General features: G+C 57.5%; 2 protein-coding genes across 3 annotated transcripts in view; one reads left to right on the forward strand and one right to left on the reverse strand.

Moving 5' to 3' along the window:
• Nucleotides 1-4,056, forward strand: part of POLA1 (DNA polymerase alpha 1, catalytic subunit) — a 205,507-nt gene extending 201,451 nt beyond the window's left edge. Inside the window, exon 37 of the mRNA XM_063343448.1 lies at nt 2,752-4,056. Coding sequence (XP_063199518.1) covers nt 2,752-2,924 — 173 coding nt within the window. The 3' untranslated portion in view covers nt 2,925-4,056. The remainder of the gene's footprint in view (nt 1-2,751) is intronic.
• A 5,012-nt stretch (nt 4,057-9,068) lies between these two features.
• ARX (aristaless related homeobox) lies at nt 9,069-16,428 on the reverse strand. 2 transcript variants are annotated; one of them, XM_063352838.1, is made up of 6 exons: nt 16,133-16,428; nt 14,289-15,006; nt 13,011-13,056; nt 10,843-10,912; nt 10,578-10,758; nt 9,069-9,324 (listed from the first exon to the last, which is right to left on the reverse strand). In XM_063352838.1, exons 1-6 carry the CDS (start codon nt 16,323-16,325, stop codon nt 9,084-9,086), a joined length of 1,449 nt encoding a protein of 482 aa, XP_063208908.1. In that variant the 5' UTR covers nt 16,326-16,428; the 3' UTR covers nt 9,069-9,083. The 2 variants fall into 2 exon arrangements, with proteins under 2 accessions (XP_063208908.1, XP_063208814.1); XM_063352744.1 differs by having other exon boundaries at nt 10,578-10,912.
• Between the last annotated feature and the right edge of the window lie 1,387 nt (nt 16,429-17,815).

The following is a 17,815-nucleotide window of genomic DNA, read 5'->3' on the forward strand; positions in this document are numbered from 1 at the left end:
GGGGGGGGGGGGAGGGGAGCGGGGCACTCTGTTGGCGGGACGGCTGGAGCCTGAATTCAAGCTGTATTTTTACTCCCTACTTTCAGCCCTGGTTTATTGTTTGCCTCGTTGTTCTCGTGATTAATGTGCCTTCCTGCTCTGTTCACATGCGCCAGCTGTTTCTGCGCAGCGATGCCTTTCACCTTGGTCCCTCCTGAGCTCCAGGAAGCTTTAAACTATTTTAGCCTAGTTTTGAGCTATGAGGATGGTGTTTTCCACGGTTCCTTGGTATATAAAAAGCATGGTTTTGCTCACGTGTGAGCGGTGGCAAGTGAACCTGCTTAGTATGTCATTTATCTTGAGAATGCGTAAACTAGTTAGTGTTGAATTTGTAGCAAAGTGGGCTTGGTGGTTTTATAGATCTGGTTATTACAATTTTCAAGGTTTGTTTAATTAAACCCGACTTTTAAATAATTTCAGGATCATTAAACGTGTTTATGCCATGGTGACTTCAGTCTGTTACCGAACAGATTCATGTAATCAAAGTTTTTATTGTATTGGTGGTGTAGGAAAAAAGGAAATCTTAATTCTGCTCACAGGCATAATGCCATTACTGACCAGATACTGGTGAGAATGTGGTATCTTCAACTAGACGTCTTCCTCTGTTTGCTCACTGCCCAAAGTTTGCGCTATATATACCCGAATCTGAATACGAGAGCAGAACGCATATCTTCTTCACAAGGATGCATGAAAGGTGCTTACCAAAGGGCTTTTAATCAGCGTATTCAGTTACTCAAACTGGCATCGCTAATTTAAATTTTAATTTAATTTTTAAAGATTTGATAGCATCACGCAGAGCAATTGAGTTCAGTGGAACTTTGTGAATAACATGGAAAACATAAGCAGGTGGCAATTGCTCGATAAAAAATGTTACTGTTTGTATTGTATCCAGTAGTTAATCTGCTGAGCTCATCTTAAAACACCTGAGGCTCTGCAAAAATATTCGTGAATCCTCAGGGAGGAGGAATTGGCAAACCCAAAATCGTAATAGCTGTTTCTGTTCCCATGCCTCCCTTCCCTGCTTATCTCCTCGTGTGGCAGCCCTTGGCTCGGCTGCTGAGACGAAGGTGTGTCCGATGGGACATCTTCGTCTCGGTCACATTGCAGAAGTGAGTCATCACAGGGGTCAGTCACCTCTTCCCTCGCACAGGTGGACTCAAAAACCAGCGTGTCCCTCTCCTCCAGACCCTTCTCCTCTCAAATGAACTCGGCTGTTTTAGAGGCGACTGGTTTTTCATCTTAACTTGTGCCACGTAGTAAAAGCTGTTCGAAAGGGGACAGAGGCTCCTGTGTTACATGTCCGAAGCGTGAGGAGGGCAGTGCCAACGTTGCAAAGGTGACGGGAAGAAATGAGGCAACAGCTTTTGGGCAAAGCTAATGGGCAATGGAAGGATTGTGTTGGTTGCTCACAAGAGACACGCTTACGCTGCGACAAAATGGCTTGAAAGCTCGACTTTTAAGTACCCGTGCTGTGCTCTCGTAGTTCTGCTTGACCTGGAGTCCCTCCAGCCTAACTGGGTAGAAACTGTCTGGGAGGGCACCTTGTTTGACAATACATCCTTCTTGTGTGCTCAGTAATGCAGGGTATCCAGCGCTGCCTGTTCCAAGGTGTAACTGCAGGCGCAGGCTTTCGGGTAGGAGCTGGTGTTTCTAGAACATGGATTTGGTTGGAAAGGAGCAGCACAACTGCACCGGGTCTGCATCAAGTTGGCGTTGATAGGTGTCAGTAGAATATTTTGCTCTTTTAGTCTTTGTCCATAGCCTTTGTAAAGCAAAAGCAGGACAACCACCCAAACAAAATCCCTAGATTTTTTTTTTATGGCATAAAATTTAACAAAAAAAAATTAAAATAGAACAGTTTGGGCTTCGCTGCTGAAATATGTACAAACTCATGTGCGTGCATGTGAGTTTACACACACACAAACGTACAAGTGCGTAGATGTCTTGCACTCTAGACATTTCTTCACAGATATTGTTGATCAAGCCTTTGGGAATGGCTCTCTTCATTCATGCGTCAGGTGAACCTGATGTCTCCTGGTTGAGATACCAGGCATCTCCTCTCTGTTTTAGGGTAGGATAGCAAGGAATTTCCCCTGTTTGTGCTACTGCCCATTTCCTTCTAGTGCCTCCATAGTACTGAGCATCACGATTGCCGTCCTGCACACAAGGTGCGGGCAAGAATGCGCGAGAGGGGTGATGAGTCTGTCCCAGGTTGTGCCAGTGCCAGTATCAGCAGCAGCTAATGAGAGAATCCAAGCATGGTTTCCTTCCCGTCTGAAGCCAAACTTGTGCAGAATCTCTCCCTACGTCAAACCCCTGGGGACTCTGCGTAGTTCTTACTAAGTTAAGGCACCCGCTATTGCATATTTTCTCTGCTGTGACTTAGTGAACCCCCATTTCACTCTAGTTGGACGACATGACCAGGCAAGTGAGAGACTTCTTGACAGCTCCTGGCAGGAGCTGCTGTGCCTGCGGTGCTGGGGCTGAGGGAGCTTCAGCCCCCGCCACCACGTGCAGGTTGACATGGCCTCTAACTGGGCTGGTGCAGCGCTGCGGGCATGGGGGAGCTTGCCCTAAATGTCATCTTTGCTAGCTACAGCATTCACCTTTGAAAATACCATGATTCGCAGTAGCAGTGAATGCGAAAGTACTGTCTTTTTATGGTCATTTAATGTTTCTCTGTTTGTTTTTTTTTTCCCTTCGTTCTTTTAGAGTATTTGAAGAAGAAGCCAGTCAGGAAGGAAGTCTCCGAGGCCTACAAAAGACTGAAGAGCACCATAGACAAATGTCTGTCCACGAGTGGCTACTCAGAAGTGAACCTTGGCAAACTCTTTACCGTCAGTATAGGAAGAGCTGTGGGAGAGTCCAATAATGAAAGACAGTGATTGATTAAAAATGGAGGGAGACAAGAGGCTAGTTCCTTGTTTAACAGTAATGATCTCTTAAGCAATACTCTATTCCAGTATGCACAGTGGTGTTTTAATAATCCGGTCTCTTTGGGGAAGGAAAAACGGATGATGAAAATGGGATGTATGATTCACGTGGACATGAAATATTCGAGGTGGTTTTATCTTCTGTTCTTTTCTTCGTCGAGAAGCCAGGGTTATTAAAATACGGAGTAGTTGATTTTTGCAATGTATTTTGTTGTGTATGTAGACCTATGAGGGAAAAAAGGGGGTGGGGGAATTGCTGCTTTAATTGGATAATTCCCAGTGAGAGTTGCTGGAATGTAAGTGATCCTAGACTTTGCTCCAGGGTATTTAGTAGAGGTGCTCTCAGGAAGAGAGGTTAGTAGAGGTCTCAGTAGGAGCACTAATGTTTTGCCTTTTCACAGTTTATCTTCTTCCTGATCATAAACATACCAATTAAAAACAATACTAAACCTAAATGCCTTTAAATGTCCTAATACCTTCTGAACAGAGGTAGGGACGCTTTACTTTCAAATTTATTAAAGGTGTAAAGAACGACTGAAACCTGGAGGTGCTAAAAATAGAGACCATCTTTTTATTAAAAGTCATTCCGTGCGCCTTTAGGCATGTTATTTTGCCATGTTGGAAATTTCTTATGCAGATGTAGAGACATGTACATGTACAAAACCCATTTAGTACAGACGTGGGACATAAATGTATTTCATTTCTTTCCATGCAAACTGTTTGAAAATAAGCAACCAACAGGGAAAAATACGATTTGGATGGCATTGTAATCAATAATGGGGGAAGGGAAAGAGGAGAATTGTTATTGCTGTTCTGTAATAATTACTGTACTGGAAGTTTTTAAGGTTTTATAAACAAATTGTATTTTTCATTTACTTTTAATAAAATGACAAGCAGATATGACAAGAAAAGAGCATAAATTTTGGTATATGCTTTTGTACACAGAATATTGTTGTACTCATGTTTATTGGTAAGTTTGCAATGTGATATACTAATGTAAGGTTATAAAAATTTTCTTTTAAATCCTTAACAGTGTAAAATGTAAAGTTTTCTTACCACTTGAAGGAAAAAAAAATAAATAAAGTTTTCTAGTAAAAGATTATTTGATATGATCGTTTCTCTGACTGTTGAGAATACAGAATATGCGAGGTCTTAATGCTCCAGACTTTTCCTGGTTTTACAGAAGTGCTCGCCTGTCCGTTTTTAGGATGGCTGGCCATTAACAAAGGGAGAAAAAGTAAGAGCATCAGCACGAACGTGTTGGGCAGCGAAGGGATATGTCTGTCTGTCCGTGTTACGAGTATTGTATGACGTTCATTTGTCCCCAGGTGGCACCGGAAGACGCTGTGTGTCAGTATGGGTCATGGCTGTTCGAATACGCCTAAATACACGGTTGTCTTCTGAGCAACTTTTGGGGCTAAACGCTTCCATTTTTACTCAACGTTGAGTCGCAGTACATGAGAAATTGCTCCTGCTTGATCCCTGGTTTGGTGTTGGTGTTGTCCCAGCCCTGGCGAGCCGGTGCTCCGTCCCAACGCCTTTAGTTGGGTTATTCTAAAAGAGACTTTTATTTGGAGGCTTGTCCTGGAGAGAAGGTGTTGCTGCCTGGATGACACGTTGTTGATGTCGCAGCACTTTGAAAGATCCTGTAATTCCACCCAGGGGTTTTGGTCTTTTTTTCGATTTTTTTTGTGTCCAAGCGTATTAGGATTATGAAGATATTACTGGTATTAACCGGGTAGAATGCCTTAGGAAAGTGAAAAGTGTGACCTTCTCCTCCAAACGTTAGGTATACAAATAAAATGGATAGATACGGCATAACCTGACCCCGTGGCACTTGTATGTATCTGTATAATTACAGCTGAAGAGCCTGTTAATTTGCAAGTTTAGGGATGTTTAGATTAAATGAGAGTGTTGTGGAATGATTGTGCGGGGCGCCGCGGCAGACAGTAGTAGCCCTGCGAGGGGGCTCTTCCCTCCCGCCAGCGGCGGGGGGCAGAAGCCGGGACACCCCCCCCGCGACCCCAGCCAGACGCCGTCCGGGGTGGGGGGTGGGAATAGCAATCGGGGGCTTTTTCCCCGAATTAAGGCAATTTTTGATTCCTCTCAGCAGAGTTGGTCGGATCAGAGCTGAAGTCTTGGCAAGGAGTAAAGTGGCTTTCCCCCTCCGCCCCCCCCCCGCTCTCTAATCAGCCCTGGGCAGCGTGCCGCAGCCTGGCCCCGGAGACGGGCTGGGAAACGCGAAATCATCGTTATGGCATTTAATATTAAATGGAGCTGGTAAATGCAGCGCCGTCAATAATTTGGGGAAGAGACGGAAGTTCGGAGCTGTGCGTTTTGAGACCGATCTGACCCCCACCGCCTTCCCCTTCCTTTCCCCTCCTCTTGCCCCTCATTCCTGCCGTGTCCCCCCCCCCCCCCGCCCTCCTCCCAGGCTGTTAAAATTAAGGTTTGTGTTTATTTGTATTTATTTGCAGTCGGGGAAGCGGAGTGTTGATATATGGAGACGGTAGCCAGGTTTCGCTGATGACATGTGTGATATGAAAAACAATCCCCGTCCGCAAACACGTTTTGTCGCGGTGCCAAAATCCCCCCTCTTTTCCCCCCTCAAAGGCACTTTTTCCCCCCCCCCCTCACGCCGAGCGGGAGCACATCTTCCCTCTCGCCTCCTTCCCCGTCTTCTGCCGAGGCACCTTAAATGTGCCTTAATTGAATAGTTCTCCCGCACCCTCCTTATAGCAGTTTAATAGATTAACTCATCTGTGCCAGCTTCAAATTTCAGCTTAAAATTCCTTCATCCCGAAGGCAGCATTATCAGGTTGTTGGAGGCTGTTTTCAAACCTTGGTTTTGAATAGCAGCGGCTCTGCATTAATTTAACCACTAAGCTAATAAGTAGGTTTCGTTTTGTTATGCTAAGCTTTATTGCTTTTCTTTTGATCAGAATGGTGTTGTTGAGCAAAGCAGCAGACAAGGCATTCTTTGATGAGGGAATTAGCGCTCTATTCTTCCTCTATTATTCATAGCACAGTGGAATATGTAAGTACCTGAGGGTGTCAAAGGAGAGCAGGCTCTATTGCAAAGTGTTCGCCTTGTTTCTCTCAATAGCTGACTATGAGATGATAAACCGCTTAATACACTGCACTAATTGGATGAGAGCAAAAAGAGATGGGAATTAAGGCACGGCGAAAGGAGAAAGTGCTACCAGCCTTCATTCACTCTTTCACCACTTTAACAGCGCCAAAGGAGGCACAAGCTTTCTATAAGCAGACTAGGGGTTTTGTGCGGAGATAAAATGAACCTGTTAGTGGATTCAAGTAATACACTAATTATTGCACAGTATAAATACCACTACTGGTTTTATAACACGGAGGTAAACTTCTTTTGAGAAGGTTATAGGATTGCTTGGCAGCAGTATAGATCCTAATAAGGGACCAGAGTAATAACCCCCTGGATTAACAAAATTGCTGCTTGCAGAAGTATGATTCGGGCTTTTACGAAGATTTCAGCGCAATGAATAAAAAATGACTGAATGACATTTCTTAATGCGTAATGGCTTGATAATGATTCCCTTTTCTTTAAGGCAAAAATGTATATTTCAGGCTGCACTGGTAATAACGTCCAGGGAACAAGCCTTATTTTTCCCATAATTTTTTTTCCCGCGCCTATGGTGGGTTTTAGCACTCAAAAATACGGCTGGGGGCGGGCGGGGGGGTGGTGAAGGATGTGAAACGCCGTGGGTGGAAGCGGGGAGCTGCGGGGAAGGGTCGCGGCGGGCTCCCACGGGCGGTGGCTGCTGCGGACGGCGGCTCCCGTGGGGCGGCGGGACGGGACGGGCCCCCTCGGTCCGCTCGGGGGGGGACACGGGTTCTTCGGTACCCAGTCCCCGGGCTGCCGTTGTGGAGCGATGCCGCGATTAGACGAAATCGCCCCAGAAAATCCACCCCGCAACAACCCATGAAGGCACTCGGGCGGCCCGGCCCCACGCCCGCCGCCCTCGGGGGTACCGGGGCTTGGCCGGGGGGAACGGGGCTTGGTCGGGGCCGGGGCCGGGGGGGTTACGGGCAGCGGCTGCCTTCCCTGCGTGGGGAGGGGGGGGCGGTTCACGCATTTTTGCTCCTGCTCCGTGGAAGAGGCACACGAGAGAGCTGCGCCCCGCCCCCCCCCCCCCCCCAAAAAAAGCTAAAAAACCAACCAACCAACAATAAAATTAAAAAAAAAAAAAAAAAAAAACCGGGAAAAATAAAAGGGGAAATAAACGGCAGTTCGTCCCGGGGAGAACGAGGAAGGACAGAGATAAGGAACAGGCCCGGAGAAACTTTCCTGCCCCCGCCCCGGGAGGGGTGTAGGGGTGCGGGAGGGGACAAGCCACGCGCAAACCCAAATCTTTGGCTATTTTTCCCCCCCCTCGTCCCTGGCTTTCGGCAGCGGCGGAACCAGGGGCTGCCCCGTGCCCGCCCGGGGGTGCGTGGGGCGGCTGCCCGCGGTGTGGGGTCGCTGGCACCGAGAGGCGACCTCGGCATCCTCCTCAGGGCAGGGGGGGGACGGGACCACGGTGCCCACGGCAGAGCGCGGACGGGCACAGCCACGGGTGCCCCCCACCCCCGGCCCCCGCCGTCTGCAAATCCCCTTGCAAACGGGGCCGTGGCATCTCGCCCCCCCCCCCGCCCCCGCCCCGGCTCTGTCAATCGCTCCCGCCCAAGCCACCCGTGGCCCCCCCACGCCCCGCGGAAGGGGGGAGTCCACGGCGGCGGGGGGCGGCGGTACGCAGCCCCCGGCCGCCCCGGCGGGGCTCAGCCCCCGGCCCCGGCCGCCCGCAGCGTGGCCCCGCAGCCCCCGCAAGGACCGGGCTTTTTCTTTTTTCTTTTGTTCCTCCTTTTTTTTTTTTTTTTGTTAAACATATATTTTTGTTTATTTTCTGAACGTGGCACTTCTCCACCGGATAGCAAGGAAAAGTATTAACAATAACGACATTACACGAAAAAAGTACTGTACCATCGCCTCTTGAGGGTTTCAGAAACCTCTACAGTTAATAAGTTAAATAAAGGGTTTGTACATAAATATTTGTCTAGGAACCCTATTATATCTACAACACAGTAAGAATCTACAGAATGACAAACTTTTACAACACTACACTGAGTGCAATTGTTTTATAACATTTCAAATATACAAAGCTCTGTTCTTTTTTATAACAATGGTATGTACAGAATCAATAATCACAGTTTAGTGACTTAAACAGTCCATATTCTAGCAGTGTATTTCCCTTTGGTTTGATATAAAAACCTTGGTTGGTGTAGTGATAAAGAATATAACAAGAAAAAGATATACCCTTTCCCTTAAGTGCACTGGTTATCTTACAGCATCAAATGTACTTTCAGTCTGCACTGGAAGCATCCTTGGTTAGCGTATGCAGCTCGCTGCATCAACATGTACAATAGTTCTCCAGTGCTCCTAACGGACCAACTTCACAAACATCCTAGGATGTTATTTTAAGAAGATGTGGGTAGCTTTCCCCCCCTCCTTTTGCTTTTCTTTCGTTTTTTTTTTCTTTCTTTCTTAATTACAATTCTATTTGTTTCTTCATTTATTTTTTTTCTTGCCAGATAAACAGAAGGAAAAATATTTAGTGTACGTAACGCTAATATATAATAACTTTTATTAGGGCTTTTTCTTTTTTTTTTTTTTTTTCTTTTTTCCCCGCGCTTAGTGCCCAGAGAGGAAACGAAACCGTCGTACATTTCAGAAATGTACCAGCCAAGGAGTTACTCATTCAGGAGCTTGCAAGTGTCGGTTAAATCGTGTGAGGGCTGATGCGAAAGGCGCTCGCTGTCTCCAAGTTCCTAACTCGAGAACCTACCCCAGTCTCAGCTGCTGGTCCTTTTTTTTTTTTTTTTTTGTAATTATCATTATTATTTATGATTATTTTTCCACCCCCCCCCCGTTTGGTCTTGATTCGTGCTGTCTGAGGTGACCATTATCCGTGTATTGACTCTCCTCTTTTCTCCCTCTCTCTTTTCTCTCTCCGCCCCCCCCCCTAAAAAAAAACCAAACCCAAACCAAAATCCACCCCCACCCCCAGCCCACCCCCGACCCCCGCGGCCGGCAGCCGTGCCTTAGCACACCTCTTTCCCCGTGCTGTTCCCGGGGAGGATGTTGAGCTGGGTGAGCTGGGCGGCGTGTTCCTTGGCCTTCAGCCGCAGGGCGGCGATGCTGGATGCCCGCCGGTCGGCGGCGGCGCTGGCCGGCTCCCCCAGCCCCGCCGAACCCACCGCCCCCTCGGCGGCCGGCGCCGGCTGCCGCAGCAGGGCGGCGGCGCTGGAAGCGCTGCCCAGGGGGGACATGGTGGAAAAGAGCCTGCAAAGGGAAGCGAAGAGAAACGGGGCCGTCACCGCCGCGCTGGGGCAGGCCGGCTCCGCCCGGACACCCCCCCCCCTACACCTCGCCCCCTTCCCCGCCGGGCGGGGGGAGGGGGGGACAAAGACTCGCTGGGAAAAATAACCCCGACGCTGGAGGGTCAAAGATTCTGGGAGGAAAAAAATTTAAAAAAAACCGAGGGGAATAAGAAAACGGCCGAGGCTGGTTCTCCCCGGCTCGCTGCTGTCGGGGCGGCGGACGCCGTGGGCGCAGCCGGGGGGAGCGGCTGCGTGTGGGGGGGATTTCTCCTCAGCTGGCGCTGGAAAAATAAGGGGACACCCCCCGCCCCGGTCCTACCGGGGCTGTGCTCCTGCCCCTGTCCCTTAACCGGACTTCTGTCCCCGCCGCCTGCCCCGGCGGGCCGGGACCTGCGCCCCGCTCCGCGCCCCGACGGGGCGGCCTCAGGGGGGTTCCCCCACTTTGGCCGCGGACGCTCAGCGTGGGAGCGCGCAAGGTCGGAGCGCGGCGCCCGCGGAAGCTCGGCCCGGCCTCTCGCAGCTTCTCAGACCCACTCACGCCCACGAATAAAAAAACCTGCCCGTGGCGGACCCCACGGGGCGCGGCCGGCGCCCGAGATGTCACGGCTTCAGGTCACCCCCAAACGCCAGATACCGGCAATCACGGCCCCCACCCCTCCCCCGCGCCCCGAGCGAAGCAGAGGCCACGCGTGCACGCAGGGCAACCCACGCCAGTTTTGTTTCTGCGTGGGGACGCAGATTTCCGCGGGCCTGTTCCGCGGGGACACCGCTCCGCCCTTGCCCCCTGCGCGGGGCCGCGGGGCCGCCCGGGCTCCCCGCAAACGCCGCCGCCGCCGCCCACGGCCGCGGTGCCCGCGGACCGGCCGCCCCACGGGGGACCCGCCGGACACGCGGCGGTGGGGAGGGGGGCAGTAGGGTGGGATGGGGGGGGGGCGTGAGAGCCCCTTTCGCCCAATGAGAGGCCGGGGGTGGCAACACGTGACCCGCGCGGCGCCCAATCGGCCGCCAGCGCTCCCGGTTCGAACGGCGGGACCGACGGGTCCCGCGTGGGGCCGGGACGGGAGCGTGTGTGTGTGTGTGAGCGACGCCACGCGGCTCCACGGGCGACCGCGGCGTCCCCGAGGCCGCTGTGTGTCCTGTGTGTGTGCGTCCGTCCTCCCCCCTGCCCCGTGGGTCCCCCCGCGCGGCGCCGGTTCACGCGTGGGCGGGCGGTACCTGCCGAAGGCGGGGCTGATGAAGGCGGGGTGGCGGAACACGGCGGCGCCCAGGAAGGTGCCGAGGCCGAGCGGGGTCCCGGCGGGGGGCAGGGCCGCGGAGCCGGGGGGCGGCGGCGGCAGGCTGGGGAAGGCGGCGGCCGCGGCGGCGGCGGCGGCGGCGGTCCAGGCGGAGTCTAGAGCTGGGTGGTGAGGAGGGAAAGGACTAGCATCAAGGTATGGACTGAGGGGGTGAGTTGCTGACAGGGGACCAGGGAAAGGCAAACCTGGGGGGTGTGTCTGAGCCCCAGCCTTTTCCCTCTTCCGCCACTTAGCCCTACGGTTCTGGAACCATACCTGAAAGCCAAAAGAAAACAAAACAAACAAAAAAAAAAAAACAAAAAAAAAGAAAAAACAAACAAACAAAAACAAAAAACAAAAAACAAACACGGTTTTAATAACGCCGGCCCGCGGCCTCGGCGAGGCCGAGCCCCGCGGGAGCCACGCACCGCCCCGACGGCGCCCGCTCCGTCGCCGCGCCCCGGCAGCCGCCGGGGGACACGCGTGTCAGCGCCGCGTCGCAGCCCCGGCAGGGGCCGACCCACCCCGGGGACGCGCAGGCGGCTTTCGGTGGGGCCCTCCCCGGCCTTCCCCCGGCCCCCACCCCGGGTTTAACACCCCACACACCCCCCACCCCGCCATGTGCCGGCCGGTCGGGGCTGCGGGCAGCTGCCGGCGCGGAGGGCGCTTGGCGGCAGCGCTGTCGCTGCGCTGGAACAGCGGGAAAACGATTTCCCGACGGGACTAAGCGGATTTTTTTTTATTCCGCACGCAGACCCACACGGGGAGCTGAGAGGCTTTTTTTTTTTAAATTATTTTTCGGTGAAGGGAATATTTACAAATTATATCGTTTGGGCATCGTGGACTTTTTTCCCACCCCTCTTTTTTTTTTTCCCCCTCCTTGAGATTTAGAGCGAGAAAAAAAAATAATAATCGTGATTTCACTAACGTCTGAAACGAAGAAATAATTCGCGAGGCAACGGAAGTAGCAAATATACGTTCCCAGGCTGCCCTTTTAGGATCTGTTTTACAAAAGTTAGTTAGGGAAAGGACGGCGATGCCGCGGCGTCCTCTTTTCCCCTCCCCCGAAGCGAAAATCGTGAACTATCACGGGCTTAAAACAGGAGAGGGTGGAGGGAAAGAAAAAAAAATATAATTTCGCATTTCAAAGGAAAAAAAAATATTCGCTTAATGACAAAGTGCGAGGCATCACACGCAGCTACGGAGAGAGACTTTGAGAGGGACACGCGTTCGTCAATTTTTGGGGGCTGGTGTGGGCTGAGTTTTCCCTGTCAGGGTCGGCTTTGTAACCTCAGCGGGAGATCCCTTCTCTCCGGGAAGCGGGAAAGGCAGCAGCGCTGCGGGTCCCTCCACTCAGCGGCACGGCGAGAACCGATCTCCACGCGCGCCTATCTGGGTACCCACGCGGGAAGAGGCATCGCGTTCGCGGGGAAGCCAACAGCCTGGCACGAAGGGAGCGTCTCTCCCAGCTAAAACTCAATTAGCAAGCTGTCCTCGCTGCAATTCCCCCTTATTGAATTAATAAGTCTGAGTACACCCAAAGGTAAACGAAGGGACTCTCATAATTCATATTCCCTTAATTACATCTACTCCGGTGAATAGAGGAGAGAGAAAGGGGGTGTCTTTCTTTTTTAAAAGTTATTTAACTTTCCCACGACTTGTTCCCCTGAGCTGAAAATACTGATTTGCTGTCACATCTCTGTTTGACAATGGAGAAATGTGTCAACAGAAAGGAGGGGACAAATCTCATCATTAGCCCCTCTAATGCAAGAAGCTGTTGTGTATTAAATGAGCCATATGGAATTTATTATGCTTTATCAGCGCCCGATTTTAACTGTAAAGTGATTTGCTCAGCTTCAAACCCAGAGACATCTGTTTTCTGTTGGCAATCAGGGCATCCCAATGTTTATCGTCTCTTTGGTTATGAGACCCGGGTTGGGAAATGCACTCTGGTATGGGGCGGCAAACACCTTTAATAGCATTGCACTCACTCACTATTAGATCAATGCAGGCTTATTGCTATCAAAAATGGGAAATCAAATAGCATTAGCCAGCTCCTTGTGCAGGCGGAGAGGAAATCAAACAACATTTCGCCTTCAAATGGCCCTGTTTGTTCTAGCACTAAGTGGGCTTTTATGAAGCCCGATTGGAGATTTGATGGCAGCCAAATACCCGGCTTGCGGCCGAGCGGGTCTCGCTAACAACCGAAGCCCCGTGGGGCTTTTAATCACACGGGGTTTCGCCAGCCCATGGCTCGGCCCTGCCAGGGCCGGGGAGGGCCGGGGACACCCCCCAACGTACCCCCGGCCTCACCCTGGGCGCCGCCGAGGGACGCCCCGGTCCCGGCCCCGGTCCCGCCGCCGCCGCCACTCACCTGCACTCGGGCTTCGGTCAGATCGAGCCTCATGGCCAGCTCCTCCCTGGGGGAGACACACACGCCGCCGTCAGCCCGGGGCACCGGCCGCCCCCCAGCCCGCGGCTCTGCGCCCCCCGCCGCCGAACGGGCGCGAAATCCCGGTGCCCGGGGGGAGCGGGGCCGGGCGGACACCGCTTGCCCGCCGTCCTCAGCCCGGCCGCCCGTCGGGACTCCCGAGTTTTGGCACCCACTCGCCCCTCCCCGCCAAAGTCAGCCGGTCCCCGCCGCAACGGGGGGGGAGCCGAGCCGCCACACGCTGCGGTTTGCATTGCCACAATTAAGGCAAATCGGAAATCATTAAGGAAATCTAACAGAAAACCGCTCATCAGCTCCGTACCTAAAAAGAGGAGCGTTTCCCAGCTTAGCCGGGGCCCCGTCGCCGCCGGGCATGGGAAGCCCCGGAGGAAAAGCCAAAACCGTAAAAACACCAACCAAAAAAAGCGCGGTATTTCCATATAGCACCCCCCCCTCCTCCTCCCGCGGCCAGGCGGCGCCCCGAGGTGAGCCCCGCGGGCGATGCGCGGCACGGAGGGCGGGGGGCACATAACGCCCCCACGGGCAGCCCCAGCTCCCCCGGGAAACAAACGAGAAACCGGGGGCGATGTCTCCTTGATGGAAAAGTGCGGGCTCTGGGGGCTCAAACCCTCCTCGGGGCTAAAGGAGAGGGGGGGTTATTTTCAGGCAGCGCGGGAGCGGGCAGGCGGCTCTGCCTCCTCCCTGCCTGCGCTTCCCGCGGAGCAGCCGCCGGCCAGACCCGACCACAGGGCTCCCGTTTTCAACGGGAAATGCCCCCGAAAGTACGGGCAGAGCCGGGCCGGGCCCCGCCGGGCCCCTCGGGGGCGGCTCCGGGCAGCGAGAGGCCCCGACGTGCCGGGACGGTATTTTTAGGCAGCGGCGCTTTGATCTCTGCCCCTGCCGGGGCTTCCCCGGGCCGGGCCAGGGTCCAGCCCCACGGGGAGCGCGTAACCGATCCCGGCGGCGGCCGTAGCGAGGGGGGAGGAGGGCAACGGGTAAAAATAACCCCCGGCAGCCGCTTCCAGGCGAGCCTGCCCGGCGCTGCCTGCCCTGGGTCCCCCCGGAGCTCGGACCTGCTCCCCCGTCCCCCTCCCAGCCCGGGGGTATCCGGGGCTGGAGTCACACGGTTTGGAAACGGGGGGTGCAGCACACCGCGGCCCCGTCCCGTCCCCTCGTGGGGCTCGCCCGCTCCGCGCTCGGCCGGGGCCCCGGCGCCGGTACCTGGTGAAGACGTCGGGGTAGTGGGTTTTCTGGAAGGCCCTCTCCAGCTCCTCCAGCTGGTAGCTGGTGAAGGTGGTGCGGTAGCGGCGCTGCTTCCTCTTGAGCAGCCCCTCCTCGGAGTCGCTGCCGGCCGAGAGGCAGACGCTCTCCTCGCCGTCCTTGCCCTCGCCGTCCTCGGGGTGCAGCAGCAGCTCCTCCTTGGGGGACAGATCCCCGCCCTCCGCCCCGGGGGCCGCGGTGGCGCCCCGGCGGGCTTCCTTCAGCAGCCCCCCGCCGTCCTCGCCCAGCAGCTCCTCCTCCTCGTCGTCCTCCAGCTCCTCTTCCTCCTCGTCCTCCTCCTCCAGCATCTCTTCGTCCTCCTCCTCTTCCTCCTCCTCGGCGGCCGGGGCGGCGGGGCCCGGCCGTTCCTCGACGTGCGTGGCGGGGCTGCCCAGCTCGTCCCGGGCGGGCGGCGGCGCCGCGAAGGGCGCGTTTTCACGGTAGCTCTTGCTGCGGCTGATGCTGACCTGGGGGGCCTGGCTGATCTTCAGCGTGTCCCACGGGGCGGCGGCGGGCACGGGGCCGGCGCCCCCCTCCGGCCGCCCCTCCGGACGGTCACCCCGCGGCCCCGCCGCCCCCGGCGGCAGCAGCCGGCCCCCGCCCGGCCCGTAGAGCCGGCGCAGTTTGGGGGGCAGGTGCAGCTCGGCCGGCTCGAAGGGGGGGCTGCCCTTGGGGGACCCTGTGCCGGGAGGCGGGGGATAGGGAGGCGTCCGCAGCGGTCGGAGGGGAGTTGGGGGAGAGGGGTGCGGAGGGAAGAGAAGAAGGGTGGGGGAGAGAAAGAGAGACACGGTCAGTGGGATCAGCGCGAAGAGCCCAGGGCAAGACCTCAACCCTGCCGCCCCCCTTCGGGCGCCGTTTTCCACCCCACACCGAGATAGGACCCCCCACTCCCATCCCGTACCCTCAGACAGGCCCCTGCCCGCGCCGCTGCTGCCGGCCTGGGAAGAAATTCCTGCCGGCTGCAGAGCCAGGCCCGGCGCCCCGCTCAGCGGCGGGACGGGCTGCGGGGGGCTCGGGCAGCCCCGGGCCCGGCGCCGGCACCTCCGCGGCAGCGGCCGCCGCCGGGCCCGGTCCCGCACGGCGAGGCAGCGCCGGGCCCGATGACCCTGCCCGGGGCTCCTCCGCTTTTTAAAAAAAATATTTTATTTTTGTGTTTGCCCCTTCGTATCGCCTCCCCTCGCCCCCCAAGTTTCCTTTTGGTTTTGGAGGAAAGAAACCCGCCGGGCTGCGAACGCCGGGGAAACGGGGGAAAGCGGGAGGGAGGCCGTCCCTGGGAGTTGCCCCGCCGGGCTTCCCCCGGCCCCGGAGGGGCTGCTCCCAACTTCGGGCCGGGGGCGGCGGCTGCCGGCGCCCCGTTATTCCCGCCCTGCCCGCTGCCAGGCGCGGCCCCCGGTTCTTTCGCCGGGATCCGTTACGGGTTGAGGGCGAACGAGCGAGCCTTCTGCCGCACGGATGGCGGCTCGCACCGATTTATTTTAGCTGAAAACAATTACGCACATATCGAAAGCGAGAGCAGCCCGAGGCGGCGGTACCCGACCTGCGCGGAATTAACCGGGCTGAATTTCGGGCACGGCTCTAGCCGCGCTCCCCGGCGGTCTCTAACAAGCCGGGTAACGGGATAACGGCAGCGGCGGCTCCGAGGCGGCGCCTGGCCAGGGCGGGCGAGGAGCGGGGCCGGGTCCGAGCCGCGGGAGCTGCCCGAGGACAGGCGGGGGTGTGGGAAGAGGGGGGGGGGGGGATCAACCGGCCCTGCCCTGCCCGACGCCGGGGAAAGGGAGCGGGACGGGGCGGACGGCGGGGCTTACCTTGCACGGCCTTGTCGGTGTCGGGGCGGGCGGCGATGGCGGGCAGGCTGGGCGCGGCGCCCAGCAGCCGCACCTTGCAGGGGCTGCGCCGGCCCAGGATGCTGTCGATGCAGTAGGAGGACAGCAAAGTTGGCGATTTACTTTTGCACTCGGGCCGCTCGGCGCAGCTCTCCTCTGGGTAGGGGCCGCTCATGGCGGCGGGAGCAGCAGCGGCGGCGGCGGGGCCGTGCCGTGGGGCCGGGGCGGGCTGCGGCGGAGGCCCCCGCGGCGCTGCCCTGTGGCCGCCGGGACGCCCGTCACGGGGGGAGTGAGCGGCGGCCGCGGCGCTCTTGAGTCCCCTCGGCTCCACGTGCGGGCAGCCGCCCCCTGATTGGCTGCCGGCGGAGGCCGGGCGGACGCCGACAAGACGGCGCCCGGCAAACCCCGGATCGGACCCACCCGGATCGGCGCCCGCCCCGAGACGCCGCGCTGCGCTCCCGCACACCCCACCCGACGCGCCGCGCCACGCCCCGACACGCCCCGCGCGGGGCAGCCGTCGGGGGGCGGACGGGGTGGGCGGTGGCGGAGCCCCGACGGCACGCCTCGCCCCGCTCTCCCCCCCGACGGCGGCCCCGATCCCCGCCCGGCCCGTCCTTAATCCCGGGCTGGCCCCGCCGGGGGTGCGGAGGCGGGGGGGGGGGGGGCGGCGTTCCGCGCCGGGTTTTCCCCCCGGCAGCGCCCCCTCCCTCCCCCGCGGGCGCTGCGCGGCGCAGCCGCCGGTGTTTGAAAATAGCGGCGTCTGCGCGCGGGGCTCCGCCGCGACACGATCCCGGGTGGCGGCGCCGGCGGCGGGGCCCGGCCCGGCGCTGCGGGATACGGGAGCCAGGGGGAGCGTCCCCAGGGCAGGGCAGGGCGCGCAGCCCGGCGCGGTGGGAGCGCAGCCCGGCGCGGTGCTAGCCGCCGTCTCCCCTCCCGCCCGGACCGCCTGCGCTTTGTCCCGCACGCCCTCCGCAGGCCGCCGCTCCGGGGAGGAAGATCTCTCAGGGTGTTTTTATTCCCCTTCCTTCTCCTTCCCCGTGACACCCCGGGCCTGGGCCGTTCGGCATCAATTTGGATCGACGGCCGCCCCCAGCTCGCCCGTGCGCTCCGCGCTCCCGCCAGCGCCGGCCCGTCGGAGGAGCCGCTCTCGGCCACCCCGGGTAACCCGCCCGCTCGCTCGGGTGATTCCCCTGTTCGGCCCCGTTTCCCCTGTTCGTGCCGCAATTCCTGCGCGGATCCCGCGTCTCCTAATTACTTAACCAGCGCGAATTAAGAAGACAAGAGAAGCAGGTGCCTCTGTGTGCGCCCGTGCGGGCGCGGGCACAGCGCACACCCCCAGGCTCTGTCGGTGTGTGTCCGTACGCGCCGTGTCGGGCACAAGCGCTGCTCCCAGATCCGTCCCCTCCCTGCGAGCGGGCCCCCGCAGGGCTCCTGCCCGTCGTTCCTCCCACCTCGTTTCCCCCTGCCCCCGGCGGCCGGGGCGATGCCGGCGTGGAGCGGGAGCGGGGAGCGGGAAGCGCCCCGACGTGCGCGGCCGGCGGGCCCTGCGCTGCCCGGCGGGGCGGCCGCAGCCCGGCTCGGCTTTGCAGGGTGCGCCTGTGCGAGGAACGGAAAGCTGCCGTTTGCCTCGGGAGCTTTTGCCATCCCCGGCACGAGTGGCAATTA

Source organism: Chroicocephalus ridibundus, chromosome 1, assembly GCF_963924245.1.
Source record: "Chroicocephalus ridibundus chromosome 1, bChrRid1.1, whole genome shotgun sequence".
NCBI classification, from domain to species: Eukaryota; Metazoa; Chordata; class Aves; order Charadriiformes; family Laridae; genus Chroicocephalus; species Chroicocephalus ridibundus.